General features: G+C 54.0%; 4 protein-coding genes across 4 annotated transcripts; 3 read left to right on the top strand and 1 right to left on the bottom strand.

Annotated features, from left to right (window-relative positions):
- Positions 1 to 3136: 3136 nt before the first annotated feature.
- Positions 3137 to 3870, top strand: PG985_015784 (phosphoribosylglycinamide formyltransferase protein; the record flags this gene model as incomplete). Its single annotated transcript, XM_066835550.1, has 2 exons — positions 3137 to 3536; positions 3599 to 3870. 2 exons carry the CDS (start codon positions 3137 to 3139, stop codon positions 3868 to 3870), a joined length of 672 nt encoding a protein of 223 aa, XP_066676753.1.
- Positions 3871 to 5652: 1782 nt separating this feature from the next.
- On the top strand, positions 5653 to 7338 carry PG985_015783 (cation diffusion facilitator 10; the record flags this gene model as incomplete). The annotated part of the gene is made up of 1 exon (XM_066835549.1): positions 5653 to 7338. One exon carries the CDS (start codon positions 5653 to 5655, stop codon positions 7336 to 7338), a length of 1686 nt encoding a protein of 561 aa, XP_066676752.1.
- Positions 7339 to 8113: 775 nt separating this feature from the next.
- Positions 8114 to 14179, bottom strand: PG985_015782 (phosphatidylinositol 3; the record flags this gene model as incomplete). Its single annotated transcript, XM_066835548.1, has 6 exons — positions 8114 to 9598; positions 9650 to 9856; positions 9917 to 10547; positions 10601 to 12297; positions 12348 to 13949; positions 14006 to 14179. The coding sequence occupies 6 exons, from the start codon at positions 14177 to 14179 to the stop codon at positions 8114 to 8116; spliced, it is 5796 nt and encodes a 1931-aa protein (XP_066676751.1).
- A 693-nt stretch (positions 14180 to 14872) lies between these two features.
- Positions 14873 to 15764, top strand: PG985_015781 (uncharacterized protein; the record flags this gene model as incomplete). Its single annotated transcript, XM_066835547.1, has 2 exons — positions 14873 to 14976; positions 15077 to 15764. The coding sequence occupies 2 exons, from the start codon at positions 14873 to 14875 to the stop codon at positions 15762 to 15764; spliced, it is 792 nt and encodes a 263-aa protein (XP_066676750.1).
- Between the last annotated feature and the right edge of the window lie 1020 nt (positions 15765 to 16784).

Genomic DNA, 16784 nt, shown 5'->3' with positions numbered 1-16784 from the left:
CGGATACTGCTGTAGTACCTGAGACTTCGGATTGGTGGGCAGAGTAGCGTGTCAACCCCGTGGTGGTAGGCATCATCTCGACTTTAGTCGCATCGAGCCAGGCACGTACTACGACTGGTAGTCCTGTAAATAGACGTCTACGTTGTACTCGTGAACATCAAGGTTCGGTAGAATGTCTCAACTGGTCCTCTCTGCTGTTATAAACTTACTGCATGCGATTCACAACGGTCAACCCAGTAGATGACTCGCATGGCTGGGTCGTTATTAGGTTAACTTTGCTCTTCACTTGGGAACTTGCGATCCCGCTTCGGGTATTATATTAGATTCCGCCGCGGTCTCCCCTTGGTGGGAAAGTCGCACAGCAACGCGCAACCCCGTCGCGTGCACGATGTTCTTGCCAATAGTAGCACTGTCTCCAGCCAGCATCGTCGGTTCCTGTTTGGTGGAATTAATGACTTTTGCCTAACTTGCTTGCCCAAGTCGATGTAGGCGGTATGCCTGCATACCTGGGTATACATAGCGTAAGGTTGTATTAGAGATGCGGGTGGATACGGATATATACATGGCATCCATAGGCTTGGATCGAAGAGGCTCAAAAAGCCTGGCACACTCCGGAGTCCTGCCCGTGTCTTGGCGGGGACTCGACGAATATTGCAACAGTAAAACCTGATCGATCGCTATAGCGGGCACCACTCTTGTCCGCACCTGCCTATCAAGACCAGCGAAGCTTTTGCATAGGGATAAAAGCAGTACATCCGGATACTTGGCCGTCAGGGGAACCCGTGCTTGATTGACAATTGCTTCGTGCTTGGTGCCCGCCCTGGAGACTACCGAAAGTCCGAACCCAATGCACAACTCTCAACTCTCTCGATACCTATGCAGGTCGCTCAAACAAACCGTTGCTATGCTACAATTGACCAGGGCTGCTTTAGTTTTGTGCGACCTGCAGCCACCCGCATATCCTCATTAGCGGCCTCGCCCAACCTTTTGTCAGTTGATTCCTGGCCTGGCGAACCATGGCTGCGCACCGCATGACAAAACTCTCTTAATTTGATCCTCAGAATCACCAACCGCGTGTGTTGAAACGCAAAATTCGTTTTTCCTCTCTTCTTCTTCGTCTTTGCTCTCCCACGGCATGGGTCCTCATGAGGCGCAGTATGGAAACCGAGGTCAGTGAGTGGCTCCCCGAGCTCTAGGCGCGGACATAAGGGGCTCGTCAACTCATTCCCCGTTTTTTGCCGCTAGGTAAATCCTGCCACCATTCCCTGCACTGTGCCCAGGAGGCCATTCTCGTATTCTTTCATAGGCTATCTCGCGAATCTACGAATCGGTCAAGGCGGGCGGGCAAAAAAGGATTTTTAGAAAAAGGAAGGCGGGCAAAGCAGGTACTGGCCGTACGGCATATAGAATGATGTGCTTTTGCTTCTCTGACGAACATGCATACACCTAGACACTTAAACCCGAGACATGTTGTCGCCCAACGCCAAGGCTTGCCTCATATTCGCATGCTGGCTACATGGACTTTTCGACCAGCCAGCCAGCTGAGCTCATCAGTCTCCATATTCGTAGACAATAATAAGTCAGGGGCACGGGTTCCAAAAATGGCAAGCTCCCGGAGACTTACCCCATCCAGTCATGCCATCCCAAGGTCTGAGCGGCCGGCAGCCCGGAGACGAGATCTAAAATCCTACGGTTCACCCGTCGCCCGTCGCATGTACCTGGTGGGACAGCGTGACTCCCAACTTTAAACAGGATGCAGGCGCAGGTGGTTGATGAACTATGGAAATCCGTCATTGCCATGTATGCGTTCCTGGCTGGGCGAGAGACAAGAGCCACTCACAACGACGCAGCCCGGCCGGGAGTCGAGAATAGGCGAACCAGGCGTAATCCTGGCCACCTCGCTTTGTAAGTATGCATTGCACGCTGCCTCACAGGCACGTAGGGCTACATCGCGCACCACCACCACCGGGCCACCCGGAAATTATCGCCCATCGAGCCATGATCTCCTTGCCTCCCTGCGGTCAAGCAATCTAAACAATTCGGATGCCGTGCAGTATACGGATAGACTCTCGTACTACCGGCCTTGTCCAGTGCCATCCTGTCGGCCTGCTGCAGCCTAGGCGGTCCAACCCCCCGTCGCAAAGATCGACGGTGCCTCCCACGTGCACCTGGCGACGGGTCACGGTAACGACTTCCAACGGAGACGATGATAAGGTTGAGTTTCCAGGAACGCAGCTATGCCCGCGAGCTTGGCCCAGCCTGCGAACCTACCCCCCTGCCACGTCTTATCAAGCCTGTATCATGCTCGGCTCAGCTCGTCTTATGCCTTGTTATGCCGTTGGGCCCCGAGGCCCCAGTGCAAAGCGGTGGTATGCCGACATGAGCACGAGCACGCAGATCCTACGAATGCATTACACAATTGCACCCCCGGAACTCGATATTGCTGATCTCATGACATCAGCCCGCGAGCTATTAACACACGCCGCGCTTTCGCTATAGAGCCAACGTACGCGGCTGTCTTACAAAAGTCAACGCGTCAAATTGTGGGACAGGCCAGGGCTATAGCAAGGCTTGCATAAGAACTGTACTGGCTGACTTTGTCCGATCCACTAGATCGACAAACAACCTCGTGTCAGATTAGTTGCTTGTTGCTTGCTTGACTGGATTACGGCTTTATCTTGATCTGCAGTCATGAGTGGGCGAGTTGGTCTTGATAAAGCTCGAAGAAGGTTGATGTCATTCTCCAGCCCCTCAGCCGCACTCGCGAGAGAAGAAGCAAGACCAAGATCAAACCGGTTGGACCCTTCGAAGGTTCACTCAAATACGTGGAGATATCGTGGGAGCGTGGTCGACACACAATTGCGTTGCTTGATTGGGATGGCAGTTTTGGTGGTTCGCTTCTGTATCCAGCCAATCGTCGTTGCCGTTCAGCAATCCCTTGACTAACATGAAGAAATAAAGTGAAGGGACTTTTTGTTAGTCAATTCGAGTGTGGCCTACCTGGGTACTACCCCGCGTATTTCTTATCCTTATCAGCAAAAACGTAAAAGTACCTACATTGATTCCATCTACCAACAAACCCATCCTCCTTGCTACTGAGAAGTCGAGGGACAAAATTTCCATTGCAGTTGTCGTCATGGCTACTCCTGCGCGCATCTCCGTCCTTTGCTCGGGCAATGGATCCAACTTACAGGCTCTGATCGATGCGTGTGACAGCGGGCGCATCCCCGGAAAGATCGTGAGAGTTACCGTGAACCGGAAGACAGCCTATGCCACCACAAGAGCAGAGAAGGCGGGGATTCCGACCGCCTACTTCAACCTCGTCAAGGATGGCTTCCAGGTCGCTGGAGAGAAGGACCCTCTCAAGATCAAGGAGGCCAGATCCAAATACGACAGCGCTCTTGCCCAACGGATCCTGGAAGACAAGCCCGAGCTGGTAGTTCTCGCGGGGTGGATGCACATCTTCTCGGAAGCCTTCTTGCGACCCTTGAAGGCTGTCGGAATCTCAGTCATCAACCTGCATCCGGCGCTGCCAGGTAAATCTTCTAATCTGTCTGCAATGACGATTCTTCTACCTCCGGCTGACCCTGTTCGCTAGGCAAGTACGACGGCGCTGGAGCGATCGAGCGTGCGTACGAGGACTTCAAGGCCGGCAAGCTCGAGAACAACACGACCGGTCTGATGATCCACGAGGTGATCGAGCAGGTTGACCGAGGCGATACAATCCTGCAACAAACCATCAAGATCGAGGAAGGGGACAGTCTTGAGGGTCTGACCAGCCGAATCCACGATCTCGAGCACAAACTCATCGTCGAAGCAACAGCGTTGAAGTCACAAGAAATTGTGGACAAGAGACAAGCGCAGCCTTGAGGCTTCTTCTCCTATGACCACAGCGTATTACAGGTAGTACAGCCCGCATCACTTGAGTAGACAGAGAGAGAGAAGGGGAGAGGGATGGGAACGGACTTGTGGTTGCAAAGATTCCCCGAGGTTGCGAGAAACTGAGAGAGTGAGAGAGGCACCAACGGCGAGCGGGCACGGGAGCTCCATAAACCATCTCTCCGATATCGATCATGTAATACCCGACCAAAAAATCTCGCAGTATCGAGATGGTGACTCCATTGAGCTGCAGCTCTCCTCCTCCTTCTCCTCCTCACATTTGCCCCTCTCGAAAGACGGAGGGGTCCAAACACCAGAGCAATAAGAATGTGCAGCAGCGGCTGTGGTTTTATATAGCCACCCGCGTGACATGGGTTTCCACGAGTTGCAGGAATGCTGCTCCAACCCGCAGCTCTCGGCACTCGGACTCTGGCCATGATGGATTTGACCGAGAACTCTAATAATATGCCTCAGGATCTGAAGCTCAGCAGGGCGGCCAATCGAGCCATTTGCCATTTCGATCGGCCATTAGTCCACTGTTGAAACGACTGCACGGCGACAGTGTGCGACCCTGGCCCACCGCCGCCCGTGAATCGCGGCGGTTAATATCGCAGATCACCCGTTTCGGTTTCGGACAGTCGTGGTGCAGGCGCCCCCCGCTTCAGGCCCCAGATTTCCTGCGCAGGCCCCCCAAGCACGGCTGCACGAGCAGTCCGGATGTTTCTGAGCCCGTTTAATCCTGCATAGTCGCGTGCAGGAGTTAATATAGTCGAATGTGAGCTATCGGCGAGACTTGAATCGTGCTCGCTGGGAGCCTTCCTATTGCAGAAGCAATACTCACCGTCGCACATACGGTATACCCTCACACGTGCAGCAGTGCGGGTATGCTTACTGAATTACCACTGGCTTACCAAGGCCTGAATGGACAGCCCGTCGATTTTAAGCTCGGCTTGGCTCCTTGGCTGGGCAACCTAGGGCAGCCCATCGACGGAATCCCCCACTCTAGCAACTCGGCATGCAAAAAACAGGCAGGGGTCCAACTGCTCTGATTTTAGCGGACTGGCCGTCTAATGAAGGGATCTAACCTAGCTACGTATTGATCGTCCCAAAGCTGCGACCTTCAGCCACTCGGAATGGAGGCCTGCAAGTGCCTGCTGCAACACTCTCTGGCTCTACTTGCACTGATCGTCATGGAGATTGAAACAATCCAGGGTCCTGCAAAGTCCTGGGCATGCGAGAGAAAAATGGCGCCAGGTCGAGATTCACGACAGTGCAGTTGCAGTTGCATTCGCTGTGCTAACCTAGTGAGCTCCCTCCCTCGCAGCGCAACTATAGCCGATGGTGGACTTCGGTAGGTAGGGAAACGCTGTGTCCAAGAGAACGGAGGCGACGGGCTCGCCTTCCTTCCAAATAAAATGCACGCTGCCGGATAGACATACTCTCAAAACCTCCAAGTCTTTGAAATTTACCCATAACCCAAATTTTGTTCTGTCCCCGTTCCTGTAAAAACAAAACTGTTTTCCTGTTTTTGTTTTTCCTGGACACCACACCACCAAGAACCTGAAACCATTTTTGGACGACGTGAGAAGCAGTCTAGCTTAGGTAGTCTTGTCACAACTGAAGGACGGAGCATCTGACGCGTGTGCGACCAACGACCAAGACTCCGGTCCAATCAATCACCTCCGCCATTGGGGGCGCAATCGACCAACGTCGATATCTACCTGCCGCCTTGCCCATCAACCCACCACTTTGCCCAGTCGATCGAGAGCGGAGATGTCTTACGAGAACACACCGTTGCTGTCTAGTCCTCCCAAGGACCGAGCTGCATTCAAAAAGGGCAACTTCTTGCTGAGCGACGAAAACCCAACGCCCCTCTCCCCTCACGGTCAAGGCGCTCTTGCAAACCTCATCCGCAACGGCCGCACTCAGAATTCCTCCCATTATGGATCGACGTGGCGCGCCGACCAGCCTTCCGACCTCGAAGCTGGCGGCGTCGACCCGGATGCATCCGGCGAGGCGACGCGTCGCTCCTTCTCAGAGGAGCGTCGCTTGTCCCACATCCTCAACAGCGACCAGGTGCGCAGCATGCGCCTGATCGGAAGCTCGAACCCGCGGTACAACTGGCGGCGGTACTGGAAGACGGAGGAGCAAATGGCCGGGATCAAGAGCAAGCCGATCCGCGAATACTACGAGCGCACAAACTACCTCATCCAGCAATATATGTACATCGACAGGCTGCTGGACAGCAGTCTGCCGCATGACCTCCTCAACGAGTATAACACCCTCCCTCCTAGCCACTTCCAGGGGCTCGAGGTGCCCGACACGATCAGCGAAGAGCCGGCCAGCGCCGATGGCAGCAACAACTCCCCAAGCGCCAATGGCCACTCGACGCCATCAGTTATGGGCAGCAGCGATTCGACGGCGTTAATCAAGAAGGTCAAGCGCACCCCGAGAGATATCTATCGCCAGGGACGCTCCGAAGAGGAGGACGGTGATGTTTGGGATGAAACTCTGGGTCCCAAGCCCGAGATTCCCTGGCTCGAGGACGACGACGACGTGGACAGCGGAGACCGCATCGTCTCCCTCCTCATTTACGTCAACTTCGCTGCCAATGCGATTCTGCTGGCCGGAAAGATTGCCGTCATCCTGTCGGTGCCCTCCATGTCCGTCCTGGCGAGTCTGGTGGATGCCGCCCTGGACTTCCTGTCGACCGTGATCGTCTGGACGACGACGTGGCTCATCAGCCGCCAAGACCAGTACAAGTACCCCGTGGGCCGGCGGAGGCTGGAGCCCATCGGCGTGCTGGTCTTCTCCGTCATCATGATCACCGCCTTCGGGCAGGTAGCCGTCGAGTCGAGCAACCGCCTCATGGGCTCCAACCACGAGGTGATCGAGCTGACCATCCCCTCTCTCATCATCATGTCCCTCACCGTCGTCATCAAGGGCCTATGCTGGATCTGGTGCCGCCTCGTCAAGAATTCGAGCGTGCAGGCACTCGCGGCCGACGCCATGACCGACGTCATCTTCAACATGGGCTCCATCCTCTTCCCCATCGCCGGCTTCTTCCTGCACATCTGGTGGCTCGACGCCCTCGGCGGTCTGGCCCTGTCCCTCGTCGTCATGTTCAACTGGTCCCAGACCTCGCTCGAGCACATCAAGAACCTGTCGGGCTTCAGTGCCACGGCCGACCAGCGCAACGTGCTCCTGTACCTGACCATGCGCTTCGCCAAGACCATCAAGCAGATCCAGGGCCTGCAGGCCTACCACGCCGGCGACAAGCTCAACGTCGAGGTCGACATCGTCTTGGACCACTCCACCCCGCTCAAGGACAGCCACGATCTCAGCGAGTCCCTCAGCTACGTCCTCGAGAGTGTGCCCATTGTCGATCGCGCCTTTGTCCACACCGACTACGCCAGCTGGAACTTGCCTACCCACATGGCTCAGCAGGCGACCGACTAGTGCATAGCCAACCTTACCTAGAATTGAGGTCTTTTGTTTATTTCGACAAATAAAAGTTCGGGTTGGGAGGAATATGTCGCAGGCCGAGGGTCCGATTCATTCCGGACTCACTAAGAGGGCGACAAAAAGTAAAAGTTCAGATAGACTTTGGCCGAAGGCCACTATTGGGGTGGGCATTTTGTAAGAAAAGGATACGGTGGTGTCTACAAATATGGGCCAAACCTGTTTGCAGCCTTGGGAGTCATGACTGGGTCAGAAAAATTGTTGTCTTTTTTTTTCTTTTTATTCCCTGCGTTGCATTTGTATGCGAGTGTGTGTTGCATTTACCTGAGCGAACATTTCTTTTTTCATCATGGTTTCGGGTCGAAGTTGAGACGGGGTTAGGTTTATTAAACAGGTTCAGGTACTCAGCTAATTGGATGGTATGCTTTACTGGATAGTGTATCTTCGTTGTTTTGATAGATGGATGGATATTTGTCGACTACTTGTAGTTAGTAAAAAGAATATCACATGCATATACTGTACATCACGTTGACATACTACTCTTGCCGGTCTTATGGAATATAGCTATCACTCTTGTCAATCCAATAGGTCTGATAACGCAGCATTTATCTCAAGGCACTTTATATTCAGCTCCTCGTTTGGATTCTATAAAGGTATTACGACGAAGTAGAAAACCAGCCCCAGTAGATAGACCTAACCTCCCGAACACAAGTCAACAGCAACAGCAACAACAGCCAAACCCTCCCCGATCTATAAGGCCACAATCCCCCCTCTAGTAGGGAATACCGTTGGTCATGAGCTGGAACTGGTCATAGACGCCTGTGGACCAGCTGCCGGCGCTGCGGCGGACGAGGTCGCGGACAAAGTCGGCGGCCTCGCGCTCGTTCTTGTCGAGGACGAAGCGCTCCTTGAAGTGGACGACGGACTCGGGCTTGAAGCAGGGCAGGCCGCTGTCCATCATGAGCAGGACGATCTGGCTCAGCTTCTCGGCAAAGGGGCGCGCCGCCAGGAAGGACTTGACGCACAGCTCCTCGAACCACTTGAAGGACTGGTGCTCCATGGACCCGCCCATGACGGCCAGCATCTCGCTCGTCAGCTTGAAGGGGGCGCGCTCGAACTTGACGCCACCCGGGGCAATGTCGAAACAGAAGCCGAAGTCGATGTGCAGGATGTGGCCCTCACCGTCAATCATGATGTTGCCGTTGTGGCGATCCTTGAACTGCAACAGGAACGAGATGATGGAGTACGCCGCCATACTCTTGACAAAGTTGTTGCGGGCGGCCTGGAAGCGCAGGCTGTCCTCGTTGCCGTACTTGCTGACAAAGTAGTCGTAAAGCCCGTTGACGGCCTCACGACCAAGCATATCACGGGAGACGGAGTTGGGCAGAACGTCGATGACACCGCATCCCGGAGCGGTCGCCGTCACGCGGTAGGGGAATACGTAGACATCGAGGCCGACACTGTGGAAGATACCCCTGAATGCAGCGATCATCTGAAGTGCCAGGACATCTTGACGACAGTCGTCACCGACCTTGAAAATGGCAGATTGCCAGGTCTCGATGGTGTTCTCATTCGCCATGAGACCTGTGTCACTCACACCTTGGATGACTTCTTCCGTGCCTTCGACATCATTCGTCTTGGGCTTCTTGATGCGGAAAGTCGCCATATATGGTGCCTTGGCGTGGGATTGCAAGGGCTTTCCGGATTTGCGGTCGATGCCAATGACCACACCATCGGGGTTACTGGGCAAGTATACACCGACCTCGACCTTGATGGCGCGTAGTTCTTCTTCGATCTTCTGCTTCTTTGCGTCCTTCGTCGATTTGATTAGCGGCTTCAACTTTCCAGAGATGCCGGTAACTTCTGCAAAGAACCCAAATTCTTTCTCATAGAAGGCCTTGTCCTCGTCCGTGAAACTGCCGATCATACTCTCCATGACCTTGTCGAGGGCCGGCTTGATCTCATCGGGTACAGTCCCGTCGTCATCCTTGTATGAGTTGGCCTTCATGTTCCAGATGATTTGATGAGCGAATAGCTGGGAGAACTGTGCCGTCTCGATAATGTAACGCTCGACGTAGCCGAGGGCATCATATCGAAGAGCTTGCACAATCTGTGGCACGTAGAAGAAAGTCACATCCACGGGATGGTCCTCCAACGCCCGCATGGCGTACTGAATGAGGAACGGGTGGTTCTTGTACGCGGGGAGGAAGTATGTAACAGATGTGACTGGGTTGGCTGGTGCCCAGTATAAGAGGTACTAAAAGCCTGTTAGCATTATCCCAGACTATGCAGGTTTTGCTGAACTTACCTTGAGCTGGGATCGGATGTCGTTGGGTAGGTCTCCGCCTAGAAGAATCGGAAGCGCTTCGGGATCGTGAATTGCCTTTTCGGGGAAGTTCAAGAGAAGCGCGCGGACCTCGTTGCGCACGCTTGCAAATGAGAATCGGTTGACCAACTCTATGGCAAGCGAGGGACTCTCCGCCCATGCGGTGCGGACCAGTGGGTGGAGTGCGAACTGCAGATTGCGGTTAGTTGGCTGCGGTGAAAACTGGGAAAAGGGGTGAAGGGGTCTTACTTCGGCTGCCTTTTGGCCAGCACTTGTCATGAGGTCGGTCTTGGCCATCCGCTCAGTGCTCACAGGGTGCACCCAAACATTCAAGCGTGCTTGCTCGCTTTCGAGCAAGATATGGAACAGCTGCTCCTTTGGTGCCAACCCCTTGTATGAACCCACAGAGTGGGCCGCAATGTATCCCACGCCCTTCATGGCAGCCATCACGTCGGAGATGAGCCGCATTTCCGTCTTCAGCTGCAGAATGTTGCTGCCGAACGACCACTTGGGTGAATGACTGAACCAGTTAAGGCCAGCAGACAAGATCTTGTCCTTGAGGCGCCACTGTGTCAGGTTTGAGATGCCGGAGCAGGCTTTCAGAACCCGCAGACTGAACAGAACGATATTCAAGTTGAGCTCTCGTGCTAGTGGGTGGGACACAGACAACTTCATCGCGTCCAAAGTCAGATCAAGCATGCGTAAAAAGATTCGCTGTGTATCAGGGCTGCCCAATCGCGTAGCGTTGAAGTGGCTGTTGAAGAACTGAACCAGGCGCGCATGGGGCGCAAGGAGATTGTGAACCATGTGGCGGCGTTTAATGAGGGCTTCATTATCACTAGGAGCAAACTCTTCTCTCAAGAAGAACGGGTCCGGATGCCTGTTTCGGTCAGTATATATATAGTGAGAATGTCCAAGGGGCAGATAACCTACATGAGAGCGGGGTTGAAAAGTCCAAGCCGGTTTTGGATGGTGAACTCCCACTGCTGGACAATCTCCGCGAGCAAACGAGATTCCATTCTAGGGTTCTCGTTCATCACACCCAGCCAAAGTGAGACGCCCAGTTTGACGGATTCCTTGCTGAAGATGGTAAATGGGAGGCTGACCAAGTAGTGAGCCACAGCGCTCTCGTCCTTCTCAGTACGGCAGAGCAGCGCGGCAGCACGTCGCAAGATGTCGCGAATCTCGTTGACGGGGGTATTCTTCCTCGTTGCCAGGCGGGACTCAAGATGAGCCAATGCATTGATGGCGCTGGCAGTCTCGTGAGGCGGCGCCTTGATGAACGAGGCTCTTCGGCCAAGAGGCATAACGTGGAGGAGATCCATGCCGCGGTCCGGCAAGGCCTCACCGTATCTGTACTCCTGTCGGGTTGTGTATTGGGCAATGAAGTCAGAGGTCGTGTTGATGGCGGTATCGCCAACGGGGTTGAGAGACGTCAATCTCTGATCTGTTGAGGGAATAGATGACCCGATCTCCATGGCAAAGGAGCGCCCAAGCGACATGTGGCCGTAGGCAAGTTCATCGTTGTATTCCGACAAATAGGTCTGCAAGAGGCCTTTAACATCTGCAGGCGCAAGATTGATCGCGCTAGGTACCCAGGACTTTGCCTTGGTGTATAGTCTGTTCAAGGTGTACTTGCGGAACGCATAGTCGTCTGACAGCTCCACGGTGACATTGCCAAGCTTAGACGAGAAGATGGAACGCGGGTCATAGAGTTCGGTTTCGGCTTCGAGGCAGCTGGTCCACATCAATGACAGCAGTTCCAAAAGCGCGAAAAGCGAAGATCTCTGGCAGAGAGCCGAGGGCACTTCGCGAATGATCTTATCGGCACACGAAAATGCGGCCTGTTGGACTCGCTGAATGCGGTGACAGCACCCACAGAATACAGTGGCCAATTGTGAAGCTGCATATTGCGCAGAGAATGTTGCCAGCTTGCCCTCGATAGTCTTGCTAAGATATTTCTCCATGATCGCAGTCGTGATACCTTCCATGACGCTGCTGACCTCTGTCCTGTGCATACTGGGCTCCAGGAAGTAGGAGAGCGCTTTGGTGCAGTCGCCAGATTCGGCACGCAGACTCTCAACAAGATATGCCGCCTGGAGGAAAATGACTTTCCTATAGCTCAACCCCTTGATCTCGGCTGTCTTGGTGGGAATGAGCTCTGTCAGGGCCTTCTTCTGTCTCGTCTCCCTTTCGGACGTGTTGGCCCTCCGCAGCACCGTGTTGAGCTCAATGTCACTCTCGTTCTGTTCACCTCGCTGCTCTGCCACCAGAGGAGGCGAGTGAATTGCCAAAAGCCGCAGCTCGTTGATATACTTCTTACCCCGATCAGAGGCTGGGTTGAAGCCGTGGACAACAATATTGAACCAAGCATCGCGAATCATGGAGTGGCTGTCGTCATCAGTGGTTCCGACGGCGGCAAAGTCGTTGGTTGACAAGAGGATGGAGAGCGGTTGAAGTAGCTGGGCTATTTCACGAGCAGAAAACTCGATATCAGATTCTTTAGCGCGGCTTGAGTGCTGCACATCACCCTTGGAAACTAGCTCTTCCAACATGGAAGTCAGATAGATATCGAACAAAGGCGAGCCCAGTTTGACATTGGCAGCGATGTGGTTGCGTGCTTTCATGACCTTTTGTACGTTAGGAGGATGATTGCGAATAAGATTTGACAGTGACTTACCGCATTGAGGATTGCTGTGTTGTCTTCATCGAGGGAAGAGCGACAAATCTTAGAGAATAGTCTGAGCAAGGAGCGGAACTCGAGCTGGCCTCCGCTGAGTGCCAAGATTGCAGCTCCCATGATGATCTGCGAGTCTACCGACTGGTTCAGCTTGGTCAATTTCTGCAAGAGCATTGCTTGGGCGAGAGCGGTGATCTTTTCATCATTGCACTTGCTCGCAATCCCACAGATGGCTTGAACAATGTTAGCATACACAGCAGATGTGTCGTCTCCCTCCTGCAGCGCGAGGGAGATTGCGCTTCCTGCCGAGTGTTTGTAAATCCCGTTCGGGGCCGCGCTGTCGGGGCTGAGCTCGTTCGAAAATCCACTGCTAGCGCCTTGCTCGGCAGTGGGACTCAGGACGTTTCCAAGAGTATAGAGCGTCGTAATGACGGCATCGTGAGAAAGCATCTGCAGGACAAAGGCAAGGCATGTGGACGCCGTGGCTACGATGTGACCTTGAGGCACAGTTTGGACGATGAAACGGGGCAGAAGCCTGCTGACTTTGGAGGCATAGTTTGAGTCCAATCGGCATATGACAGCCATGCATTTGAGAACCGTGGATGCCAGGGTCTCATCAAGCATCTGAACCGGGTCGAGGAGAGACTCCTCCAACCAGCTCATCAGGATTTCTGGATCCGCAGCGTCCTCGTTAAGCATGCTGCAGTTCAGGAAACTGATCATGGCCGAGGCTTTGACAGCGTAGGCCAGCTTCTGCTGAGACGTAGATCCCATAGACACGAAATCGGCCCCTTGCTCGAGCCTCTCCATTTCTTCACTGGCCATGGATGCATACATCTCGAGGGAACGGAAGTCGGCGTCCGGGCTCGTGGTCCCCGATCTAAGCATGTCTTTGGACATGAACAGATCAAGGATGTGAGCACCCCTCAACACTTTCGCCTCGGCGCTGAGCAGAGATGTGGCAGAAACGAGAAGCCACATGAAGCTACGCTGCAGCAGATCGGCACTCAGCGGCCGGCCCTTCGCCGCATAGTGCTTCAAATACCTCTTCCACTCCTTCGCACTACGGTCCGAAGCGTGGGCATTTCGAATGCTGGAGAAGGCCCCCTCGACAGCCGTCAGGAAATTCTCGGACAGCAGATCGCGCACTCGCTGGATCAAGGCCAGCCTCCCGCCACTCCGCCAGAAGTCGGTCTGGGCCGAAGCAGCATCAAGGAAGCCCAAGAGCGCAATAGCAATAGTAGCTGTCCGGATAGCATCATCGAGGTTTTGGTCGCCATCCTCGTCTGCTTCGGACGGAACGACACTGATGACGGCCGATTTCACAGCGGCAAGGAACGCCCAGACATTATCCGAGACGGTCTCGTGCAAATCGTCGTATTTTCCTCCGAGGGAAAGCAGAGCAGCTGTCAAATGCGACGACAGTGCTTCGATGGGAGACGGCTCGACCCGGCGGAAGAAGGGCGATGCTTGGAAGGATTGCGAATGCGACTCGAGCAAATACGGGATCAGCTGGCTCACAAGCTTTTGGGCGCTCTGGCTGGTATGAACCAAGGGGGCGGCTTTGCAGAGGGCGAGGAGCACTTCGAATTCTCGGATGGTCTAGGGGCACAGTTAGAACAAGGCGGGCCTGAGGAAACAACACGTAGGGCAAGTACCATAGGAACGCGGGAGAGCGATTGGGTGCCGTTGGCCGCCTCCTTTCCACGAGCATGGCCATTTGTTGCTCTGCAAAGACGTTCAAGATCGGTCTTGTCAAAAGAAGTGGCTTGACTGGTGGCAGAAAGAACCGCAATTTTCTGCAGCGCCTGCTGGCGTATATCGCGAATCATCTTGGGAGGGACCGCAACGAATAGGGGTCCAGCGACGACGGGGGAACAATTGGGAAAAAGGCAATGTCAACAAAAGGACAGTTGTGATTATTATTATGGGAAAATTAAAGTAGAGTTGATTCGAGATTGGCTGTACTGCAGACTTGCTGTTGCGACAAGAACAGCGAACGGCAGTACAGGAAGTTGGATCGCGTATAGGAATTCGAGAGACAGCAAACCAACGACTATTGTTCTTCGAGGTGCGGCGATGATGCACTTGCTGCAGCTACCGTCCCTCCGTCTGCCAAATTGGGATGGCATGTGCTTGTAAGGGGCAGCTCCAGTGCTGAGGCCCATTAAATTTTGGTGATCCCTGTTATTGCGAGGTACGTAAACCGCTTAGTCATTCTCCTCTCCAGCTCCAGCGCAGCCTAGCTGAAGCTCGGAGCTCATAGCTTGGGGGAGCTGGCCTGATTGATACCTGGTAGAGTGAGGGACAAGGCTGCAGTTAGCTTGACGCGGCAACCACCACAGACAACCTCCAGGCCATCAACCCAGCCGCATCATCACCGTCACCATCCACGAACCCGCCAAATTCCAGATTGTTGCACCTGTCAACAAACGACGTCGACTACCACGCTTTACGGGTCGTCAGCCATCACATTTCATCTTCGTTTCTTCTAGTACACCGCCCGCGGATTCAAGTCATTCAAGATGGCCATGTTCAGCCAGAACCCGGTCCTCGATGGGCCCAACTACTCGTTTGCCGAGGCGCCCCAAGCTCGCGGTGACGGATTCCGGGAACACCGCTTCAACCCGTACGTCCAATTGCCGTCTATTGCCCTGGTTTTTGCTTGGGAGGGAGAAGAAGGGAAAATGACGTCGTCGCCATGCTAACATATGATGCCCGTTGTACAGCTATACCGATAACGGTGGTACCACTGTCGCCGTGGCCGGCGACGGCTTCGCCATGATGGCCGGCGACACCCGATCGACGTCCGGCTACTCCATCAACACCCGCTTCGCCCCCAAGGTCTTCAAGATTGGCGGATCGACATCATCGCAGGAGGACGCCAACATCCTGCTGTCCGTGGTCGGCTTCGCGGCCGACGGTGAGGCCCTCAAGGAGCGCCTCGACGCCATCTGCAAGATGTACCGCTACCGCCACGGCAAGCCCATGACGGTCAACGCCTGTGCCAAGCGCCTCTCCACCATCCTCTACCAGAAGCGCTTCTTCCCCTACTACGTCTACGCCATCCTCGGCGGCCTCGACGAGGAGAACAAGGGCGCCGTCTACAGCTACGACCCCGTCGGCAGCTACGAGCGGGAGCAGTGCCGCGCCGGCGGCGCCGCGGCCAGCTTGATCATGCCCTTCCTCGACAACCAGGTCAACTTCAAGAACCAGTACATCCCCGGCAGCGGTGTCGGCCACGCGCTGCAGGAGCGGGAGCGCAAGCCGTTGCCGAGAGGCGACGTGGAGATATTAGTAAAGGATGCGTTCGACTCGGCGGTCGAGCGACACATCGAGGTTGGTGATGCGCTGCAGGTCATGGTCATCACGAAGGACGGCATCGAGGAGAAGATCCTGCCCCTGAAGAAGGATTAAGCTGTGAAAGCGTGAAGTTTGCGTGGAAGCGGTGCTTGTACATTACGGTAAAAGAGGCGTTAACTTGCATGATGTTTCTCTTCAGAGAACCAACCGATGATTGCGCATCTATGGCACTGGAATACATAGATCACTGACGACGACTATGGGTTGTCTCAAGTACCGGTTTCCCTCTCAAATTCACACATTTGAAGTATCTATTCGTGCAACCAACAAGTGCCATGTACTATGCCGCCTGTAACAGTCACGAAGCCAAATATTTTGAACTCGCTGCGTCGAATATGCCATCTTCCTGATTAGTAGGCGGTGCCACCCAGGTCTGAGCAACAGGAGCGGTGAATGGTGAGTCAGTCAATGAAGGGTTTCCCGTATACCCTTCTGTTCCTTGGCATAGAACTGCTGAGTAACTGCGGCATAAGACTCCAGCCATGGAATATATTTGATCAGTGCCTATATCAATATGCTGGTTGTAGATTTCCACATTGCCTTTGTTAGTTGCATGAGCTGACATGAGAGTGTATGATCTTACTTGCTGAACATGTTGAGCGTTACAATTCTTATTGAGCACTGGATGAAAGAAGTGGCTCACTAGCCATCTCGTTTCTGGTGCTATTTTAAACGGTACGCGATGATTGATATTAGATCAAAGCCTTTCAATTTGAACAGCCCTCATGAGCCTCGTGGCCGATAGAGCCATGTCTGAGTATGTATGTATGTGATAAATCAACCTGACTAGGCGTCCATCAGCATAAGGACTTCCTGATGCCCTTGAGACGCTGAATTGAGCAAGGTTCAGACTTAGTATATCTAGAAAGAGCTGCGGTGGGAGGGACAGCTTCGACTTTATAATACGTTGAGCTGTGGGTGTCCGGAGTACAATGCGAAGTGACGGCCTCCGGTAAGGGATGCGGGCGTAGCCAGCGGCTGTATCGACACATTGTACAGGCATCAAGGTAACCTCTCCACGATGTGTGATTTTTAGAAACACATGGAACAGCTTCTGAAAGCACAGAATATGGG

Source organism: Apiospora marii (genome assembly GCF_038362585.1).
Source record: "Apiospora marii strain CBS 49790 chromosome Unknown utg000013l_segment0_segment0, whole genome shotgun sequence".
Classification (NCBI taxonomy): Eukaryota; Fungi; Ascomycota; class Sordariomycetes; order Amphisphaeriales; family Apiosporaceae; genus Apiospora; species Apiospora marii.
Note: the sequence above shows the minus strand (reverse complement) of the source record. Positions and strands in the feature narration are given on the sequence as shown.